The sequence below is a fragment of the Tympanuchus pallidicinctus genome, unplaced genomic scaffold (assembly GCF_026119805.1).
Source record: "Tympanuchus pallidicinctus isolate F22 unplaced genomic scaffold, pur_lepc_1.0 scaffold3, whole genome shotgun sequence".
Classification (NCBI taxonomy): domain Eukaryota; kingdom Metazoa; phylum Chordata; class Aves; order Galliformes; family Phasianidae; genus Tympanuchus; species Tympanuchus pallidicinctus.
Window position 1 is genome coordinate 90,915,348 of NW_026294747.1, and position 8,691 is coordinate 90,924,038.

At 50.9% G+C, this 8,691-nt stretch overlaps 1 protein-coding gene across 1 annotated transcript; it reads right to left on the reverse strand.

The window, feature by feature from the left end:
• Positions 1-841: 841 nt before the first annotated feature.
• HOXA11 (homeobox A11) lies at positions 842-3,808 on the reverse strand. The gene is made up of 2 exons (XM_052694401.1): positions 2,894-3,808; positions 842-1,549 (listed from the first exon to the last, which is right to left on the reverse strand). The coding sequence occupies exons 1-2, from the start codon at positions 3,549-3,551 to the stop codon at positions 1,317-1,319; spliced, it is 891 nt and encodes a 296-aa protein (XP_052550361.1). The 5' UTR covers positions 3,552-3,808; the 3' UTR covers positions 842-1,316.
• Between the last annotated feature and the right edge of the window lie 4,883 nt (positions 3,809-8,691).

The window sequence follows — 8,691 nt, forward strand, 5'->3', positions numbered from 1 at the left end:
TTTTTTTTTTTTTTTCTTTTTCTTTTTCTTTTCTTTTCTTTTTTTTCACGCTTTGGTTCCTGCAGGGAAATATATATATTTATAGATACTTAAAATAACTCCGAACGACTCTCCGTTCTTTGCATCCGTCGGCTGGGCGACAAAGTAGAGCTCGTGACATTTAAAGTAGACGACAACAAAATGACCGTATTTACACTGTTTGGCTTCTGATTAAACTCCTCACTGGTCACCTTTACAAGAGCATGCAATTGAGTTATTTTAATGATCCAACGTTAGCGCATTGCACAACTCCAAGTTTCAATTAAGTGTTGTGTGGTATTTGCTAAACTGTCGTTCTCCACAGGTATTTCCTGAAGAAAGTTTGCGAGCCAGAAGCCAGAAGGTCAGTTTCCTCTCAGTATTTTTTTTCTTTTTCTTTTAAAACGCTGAAATTCACGCTTTTTAAAAAATGGTTTATTTTTAGCATTTTAATATGATTTGTCTCCGAAAAGATGGCAACGCACAGGCCGTTGCCATAAATAAAATGAGTGCTAGTTATAATTTGAGAAATCTTTGCTTTGTTTTGTTTTGTTTGCTTTTTTCCTTTTTCTTTTCAGTGATTGTTTCTTTGCGATGTATGGCAAATTTATACCTGATTTTTCTTTTTTAAAGTAAATATTTCAGTCTTTCATTTCTTTCTCTTCCCACCCCCATCCCCGCTTCCTCCTACCCCAAAGGAAACACTATTGTACCCATCCTACATCCGTGTTACAACTGCTCGTGGTCAGACTCGTGAAGGTGTAGGCATGTCACCCCCCCTCTTTCCCCCCTTTTACTTCTCTCCCCCCTCCCTTAATTCCCCTCTCAAACCCATGGGCAATGGCGCACTGCCTCAACCACAGACATTTTCCTTCCGGGAAGGACGAGAGATCATTTCCCAAAGTTTGCGTCCTGGCTGCGGCCGCTCGCGGTGCCGGTGCCCACGCCACGCTCCGAGGGGGCAGCGGGACACGGGGACAGCCCTGTCCCCTCCCGGATCTGCCCAACGCGGTGCGGGAAGGTGAGAGGCGTGGGCCGGGCGCTCGGAGGTGACGCGCGCGGTGGAAATGGATGGACGCCACGTGTGGCAAAATCAAACCGATTCCAGTTGGAACGTAAATATAGAGACAAAACAATAAACCGTCATGGAAGGTCCAGAGCAGATTTACATGTATGGAAAACCTCGGGTTCTTCGAGTCCCGTCAGATACACACCTCCTTCCTCCACGTAACCTCGTGGCTTGACCTTGTCAAGGGCAAAATCTGAATTTAATCTCGTCTTGAAAAACGCTACGAGTTTTAGAGTAGTGGATTAGCTGAGTAATATTGTAATCGGTCCCTGTTAATTTTTTTTTCTTTCATTCTTCTGTTCTGAAACCATATTTTTACTTGGCGGTCGGTCAGATTGAGCATTCGGGAGAGCTGGAGGCGTTTCTCTTTGTTTATGTAGACACTGAAGAAGAATTCCCTTTCTAGCTCTCTAATCTGATATTTGGTGTAGGGGCATCTCTTTTTACGGGTCCGTTGTCCACCTGTGGAGCGAGAAAAGGCAGAAGGGTTTGTCACGGCGGGGCCGGGGGGGAACAGAGAGGCAAAGCACCTCGGCACACTACAACGCTCATTCCGCCCGATCCGCGGCCGCCCTGGGCAGCCGCAGGACTGAGCGCACGGAGAGCTGCGGGGAGCCGGGACCCACCGGAACGCCTCCGGCCCCGGGCAGGGCGGAACCCCGCCGGGAAGCGGGGCTGAGGCCTCGCTCCGCGGGAGGAAGGGGCGAGAGGCAGGGAGGAAGCCCCCGGAGGCGGCTCAGCCGGAGCCGGGCGAGCTGAGATCGGGCAGCGGCCGCCCCCCGCCGCCCCCGCAGCAGCCGGGCACCCCGCGGAGCTCCGTTCCCCGCTCCGGAGGCCGAGAGCGACCGCGCGGCCCCGGCACGGCGCAGCCCCGCGCCCGCTGCAGCCGCACGCTCTGCCGGCAGCTTTCCAGCACGCTCGGCCACCATCTCGGGGTGTTCTCCTCGCGCTTAGCCGCCGCGGTTTTAAAGTTCATTAAGCGCAATAGAAAAGGGCTCGAGGCTCAGAAGCCCTTTGCATTCAATCTAGCCGCTACCCCTTTAAAAACTTCCTTTTCTGGTACAGTTCATTGTCGAGGTATTTTTCCCCGAGCTGTATACTGGCGTTGCCTTTTAAAAAGCCCACATAAAAAAATCAGCCTTTGACAGATTGAATAACAATTGTAAGTAACAAACTGTTGGACAGAAGGCAACGCGTAATTGCCACAGCGCCCGGGTAAAATGGCTTCCTTTAGACAAAAAGGCCAGCTTTAGGTTAATTTGTTTCTTTTAATATATTGCTACAGTTCAGGCGGCTACTTTATCTGCTCAACGCGGCTCGAGCGCAATCGTTAAAGCGGCGATGGCTTTGAATGCGGCTCCTAACTAGGCTCCCGGTGCAACACATGGCTTTTATAAAATCACGGGATTACATCGGTATCAAAGGAGCCGGGATCGCCCTTCTCTGCCGAATTTACAGGCGCCCGACGCACGTTATTATATTTTCGAGAGCCGACCGCAGAGCCCCCCTTTATTACGATTCCCGAAAAAAAAAAAAAAAAAAAAAAAGAAGAAAAAAAAAAAAGAAAAAGAGGAAGGAGAAAGAAAATTTTTTAAAGGCATCCGTCGCCCGGTGGGTATTTCACGGCCAATTTCAGCACTAAACACGTGATCTCGCCTTTTATAACAAAGTTTTGTTGGGGGAAATCTAAAGGCCCTTCATAAACCTTATATGCTTATAAAACAGCATATAAAAATTTAACAGCGGCGGTGCGCTACATTTCCAAGTCCCTCTCCGAAAGCGCTCGGGCGCTGCCTTTATACGTACTGGAGCTGCCGGATTTCTCCTCATTGTTGCCGGAAGATGACTCGGGGCTGCTGCCGCTCTCCGGCCGCCTCCGCCTCTCCTTCCCCGCCGCCGCCGCCCCGCCGCAGCCGCCCTCCGAACTTGAAGTTGCCGCCGTCGCCCCGGCGGCCGTGGGCGCCTTCTCGCCGCTCTTGTCCGGCGGATAGTCCGCGGAGGACGGGTTCTCCGCCGTGCCGTACGCCGTCTCGAAAAACTGGTCGAAAGCCTGCGGCAGGACCCCGTTCCTGCCCACCGTGCTATAGAAATTGGAGGAGACGTTGGCGCTGGGGTGGTGGTAGACGTTCGCGGTGCTTTTGCCGAACACCTCGCCCATGCTGGCGGTGGTGGTGGAAGGCAAGCAGTCTCTGTGCATGATCTCCTCTGCGGAGTAGCAGTGGGGCAGGTTGTTCCGGGGGTGCCATTTACTGGAGGGATCAATGGCATATTCCCTGAAGGTCACTTCTCTCACGGGTTGGACCTGGGGCAGGTTGGAGGAGTAGGAGTATGTCATAGGGCGAGAAGACGGGGTCTGGGGCAGAAAAGAAGGGAGGCTGGAGAAATCAGGACCCGAGACGTAGTACGTACAACTTGGCAAATACATGTTAGAGGAACAAGGAACACGCTCATCAAAATCCATCATTAGGGCTACCTCGGCTTCTCCGCATTAGCTGAGCTTAACATGATTCTCTAGCGCAGCTGCCCCTTTGAAGCAGATCCGTGAAGTAAGAAATTGGGAGACGTAAGCTGACGTGGAGAGCCTCCGGCCTCGGCGGGGAGGTGCGGCCACGTGACGCGCCGTGCAAATTGACAAGCGGCGGCTGCGGGCCCGCGCCTCTTTGTAGCCATCTCGGGGGAAGCAACAGATCGGCGCGGCGCGGCGCGGCCCCGCACCGCACGGCCCCGCACAGCACCGCACCCGCACCGCGCGGCCCCGCACCCGCACCGCACGGCCCCGCGCCGCCCGCCCCCGCCGCCCTCCCAGCCCAGCGCAGCACCGCGCAGCAGCGCGCAGGTTGGCCCCGGTACAGTGCAGGATACAAAGGCACCGCTCGGCACTGCCCCACACTTAGCGCCCGGCCCCTCGCACCCCCTGGCTCTGCAGCACTTAGCAATGCCCACAGGGCTAGGTGAGAGCTCTCTGTTTGTTTGTTCGCTTGCTGGGATGTGTGGCGGCTCGTTGGCAGGCTCCGAAAGGAAGGGAGCAGGAGAAATGAAGCAACGACTCCTTCTAGAAAGCTGCTTCCTAGCAGGAAGCGCTCTTTGGGAAAGCGGTCAGTTTAGGGTTGATGGCTTCCTCCCCTTTTATTGTTTTCCTTATTTATTTATTTTTTTTGTACATTTGCCTTGGTTGGGTCTTCAGGTTCACCCCATGCCCCCCACCTCCCCACCCCCCACTCCCCCCCACAAAAAAAATTATATATATATTTAAAGCCCCCTCGCCCTGTAGGGTTTTGCTGGAAACCTTCCTAGCAAGAATGTGCCTGGGTCAAGTCTGCACTGATTTTCATGGTGAATAGATTACATGCTTGCATTCATGTTCACTTCCGAAGCGCTTAGTGTCTTCCTTCCCTCCCTTACATATTAACCTCAAATACCCCGTGCGGCTCCAGCCAAGCCTCACCAGAGGTACTTAGCAGTATTGGATTCCCAGAACGCAGGTTCGCTTTCCTCACCGCCACCCCCGCCTCCCCGAACCATCCCCTGCCTATTTGCCACGCCAGAAAAGCCTTTTAAACTGCAGAGCACAAGGCTAAAAAGTGTTTGCTGATCTCTTCGCGTCCGCACCGCCTCTAACCGCTCGGAAAACCGGTGGATGTAGGGCTGCCCCGCTTCGACAAATACTCCGGCTTTAATTGCCAGAAGCCCAGTTAAAATTATTTGACATACTGTTAACCCCTAGGAACAAACTCGCCGTCCCGAGATCCTTTCCTTTCTGCCTGGTACCGTCGCCGAAGGCTGAGACCCGGGGAGACCTATTTTAAAAACGTGGTTAAATTTTTACTATTGTTGCATGAAAGGGATGATATAGAAAGCGGATTGTACAGGGCAGACACTAAAAAGTACTTCTCTGCCAATAAAAAATGCACACCCCACCGAACGAGCGCAGCCAAAGAAAACAGAGAAATACGCCAAAGAATACAGCACCTTTTGAGGCATGGACATCCCTCGGCTGTTGGGAAAAATAATAAAAGGTTTTTTTTTTTTGCTGTTCTGATGCTCGATTTCAGAAAAGAAACATTTGAGTTCCGGCTGGATTTAATCATAACAGAAAAATAGAGCGGCAAAAGGCTGTTGTGGTGTCGGTGCTCTGATGAAATCAGATGGAGCTCGAGGTCTGTGCCCCAGTGGACAGGGGAGACTGATGGAAAGGAGACCGAAATGCTGGAGAAATAATATTTGGATTCCGGCCCCCCTCCCCTTTTTCCTCTGCAGCGTTGTGGAAGTATTTATATATCCGGAGAAAGTTCTATAGTAAATTCTGGAGATCTTCGGTATTTAAATATCAACATCGATTTGTTTATTTATTGCTCAGCTTATCATAACCGACTCGATAACAAATCTAATCATTTGCTTGCAAAAAAAAAATTCTCATTATGTATTTTCTCTACGTTATAGTTAACCGATGCATTTGAATTCGAGCTGTAAATTCAATATTATCAAGTAATTACTTTGTAGTGGAGTAAACTAATTTATTAGCATTAATGTTTATATGCCGTTTTCTTATTTTACAAGGGTTACCGTTCACAAATCAAACGCTCCGGACGTATCCCCGTAATGAACTCTTTATTTTGGTTTGCTGCAAGAACTTCTTATGCTCGCTGCGTGTCTGCGAGCTGAACTTGAAATTAGTGAATTAATCTTCAGGCTTGACGTGTTTGCTAGAAAGTGGATGGAAAGGGATCGCATGTCGTCAAAACCGCTAGCAGAAGACTGCGTTGTCGTTTGGGGATTGTAAAAACGCTTGGGGATTCTCCCTCTCCCTCTCTCCCCCCTCCTCTAACTTGGGGTGGGGGGGTGCAAGAGCTCTGGTTGGCTTTTCTTTAACGCATCTCATTTCTATCCCGGTTCTTCGGCTAGGAAGGCGGGGGGTCGAGGGGTGGGAGCCCTCTTTGGGCACCCGGCACGGACAGTGCCCCCCCCCGTCCCCCCGCACTGCCGCCCCTCCCCGCGCACAGAGAGGCAGCGTTGGGATTTCGGTGACTTTGAGATAACAAAGGCGCCACCATTGCAGAGCCTCGCCCCGCCTCTGGGTGATGGCAAACAAATTCTTGCACTTGTATTACGGCTTTTAAGGCTATAATTGAACGCGGCGCGTCTAGGAGAACCGAAAACAGTTCTAGACTGACCTGCGGTTTTATAGCACTTTGGCAGTCAACTTCAGCTTGTGTCAGAGCAGACACGACAGGGCTGCCCGGCCCCGGGACGCCACCTACTTGGCCCGGCTGCGGCACCCCCCCTCCCCCCCCCCCCCACGTTCACCCCGTGGCAGAGCCGGGGCAGAGCTGGCACAAGGCTGTACGTGCCCGAGGTGGGGGCAGCTCCTGCACACAAAGGGAAATCGAGGCAAGGGGGAGGCGTTGGGGGGGTGGGGGGTACCGGGGGAGGCTGCAGCCCGGCCACCCTCTGCGAACCGGGCGTGTGTGTGCGCGGGCACAGCGCGCACACGTGCGGCCCCGATGCCTACTTTGAGACTGCTCCTCCCCGCTGCTCGCTCCCAAAAGTAAAAATAAGAATAATAATAAAAACCCGACACCCCCTCAAGCAGCATATTGGTTTCATCCACTTTTCAAGGCGGGGGGACCCCAAAACGCCTTTCCCAGCCATCGGGAGAGTTCCGGGGAAGGCAGGGAGCGAGAAAACACGCCCGGCATGGACTGTTCTCTGCTTTATTTGCTGTTAAGTGAAACAGAGATAATGTTCGCTTAAAGCCTCGGAATGTGTGGGTAATTGCAGGGAGCCTGCTGTTAGGTTGCTGCGCTCAGCACAATTATCAATGTCGATTATTTGGTCCAACGTTGAATTGCTCTTTTAATACAGTAATTGGGACTTCCGTGTCGAGGAAGGGGGAAAATCGAGCCTTCCCTTTCCTAAGCCCGACGAAAACAACATCAACAAAGGGAGGCATTGCGTTTGGAGAAGCAAAATGCATTCGTTCCGCCTCCCCGAGTATTTCAGCCGGATTAGGGAGACTCAAAACGCTGCGAGTTTTGCAGCTCTGCTGCTGCAGAACGTTTTGCAAAGGACGGACGTGGCCAAGAGGCAGAGAGGCTGGGAGCACGGTCACCCGGTTAGCTAAGCTAAACAAAGCGGGGGAAAGCTACAGCTCTTCTTTGGAGGAATATAAACAGAGCCGGGACGCCTCGATAGCGCGGCTCTATGTATACACATCGCGTGCAAAGGGGACTGTTTAACTTACTGCCGCTGTTCTCCGAAAGGTCAAGTTCTATAGTATCCAAATTGTTGTCTTTTTTTTTTTTTCTCTCTTTCTTTCTTTTTTCTTTTTTACCTCTTTCTTTCCTTTTCCTTTCCCCCCCCCCCCTTTTTTTTTTTCCTTTGTTTTTTTTTTTTTTTTTCCCCCCTCGGCTCTGTTTTGTTTTAAAAATGCGGTAAGCCGAGCGTTTACCTTTGCTGGTAGGGTGGGTGCCTGCAATTAACAGCAGCAACGTGTGCTAAAAGGCATTCGTTGTCGGGTAGAGCTAATTGAAATATTCCCGATTGCCGGTTTGAATCTCGTAGGCTCTTCTCGTAGGCGCTTTGTAAGCGTGCAGGCTGATGACAGCCTACGAAGTCTTATTAGAAAAATGTAGGATGAGGGAATTCACGGCTCTCTCGCCACCTTCCCTCTATTCCAATGAAAATAATGCCAGAAGGCGATAATTCTTCTCAAAATTGGCCAGGAATGCAGCTTCAGAAAAGCGTGGTTATTGTTTGGATTTAAAGTATTTCGAGCTCAGAAGGTCTTAACAGGCGCTTGTTCTTTTCTGTTTGCCTTTTGTCCGTTAGGGAAAGCGCGTATCCTTCTGTTAAAGTCAAACCAAAACACCACCACCAAAAGCCTAAATTCTCTTTAACGCCGTGATGGAGGGAAGTGCTACAACACTTCGATACGATTTTTCAAATACTGGTTTATCCCATAATCTGAAGTAATTTTTGATAGCGGCGAGAAGGAAGCCCCATGCTGTGACACAGAGCAGCTATTTGTGTCCCGAACCCGAGCTGTATGGTTGTGATTTTGCGTAGGAAACTGCAGACTATGTGAAACGAGAAAGGGCAGAGGTAAACCGGACCCGAGGCAAGGTGATTCTGCCTTGTTTGTTGCGTTGAATCTCACTGCGTTATTTTGGAGACCTGAACTTCTCGAAGGGCTGTGCTCATCTGGGCGCAGAAAAATTTAGATCGATTTTTAATATCAATTACCGAGATTCTTTCCTTTGCTCTGTGACGTTCTCTTTTTAGTCGCAGAGATTGAGAAGTTGCAGGGAGGTATTTTTTTCCACCTCTCAGCTTGAGCTCCGGACCTAAAGAGATCTGCCCGTCTCTGGCCACCAAACACGACATTTTGCATCCCTTTGCGAGGATGGATCGCTCCTTCTGAACCCACCCTGCCTCCTACTGTATCAGCAAGCACAAACATTGAGCGCAGTTTTCAGAACAGGAAGCTTATTGCTGCAAGAAGGCTTTCCTTTCCCCAGAACTATTTTCTTGCCCTTTTGCAGCCGAACTATTTGTTGTCGTCATGCACACCCAGTATCTTTACTAGCGCGGAGGGTTTCTCATCG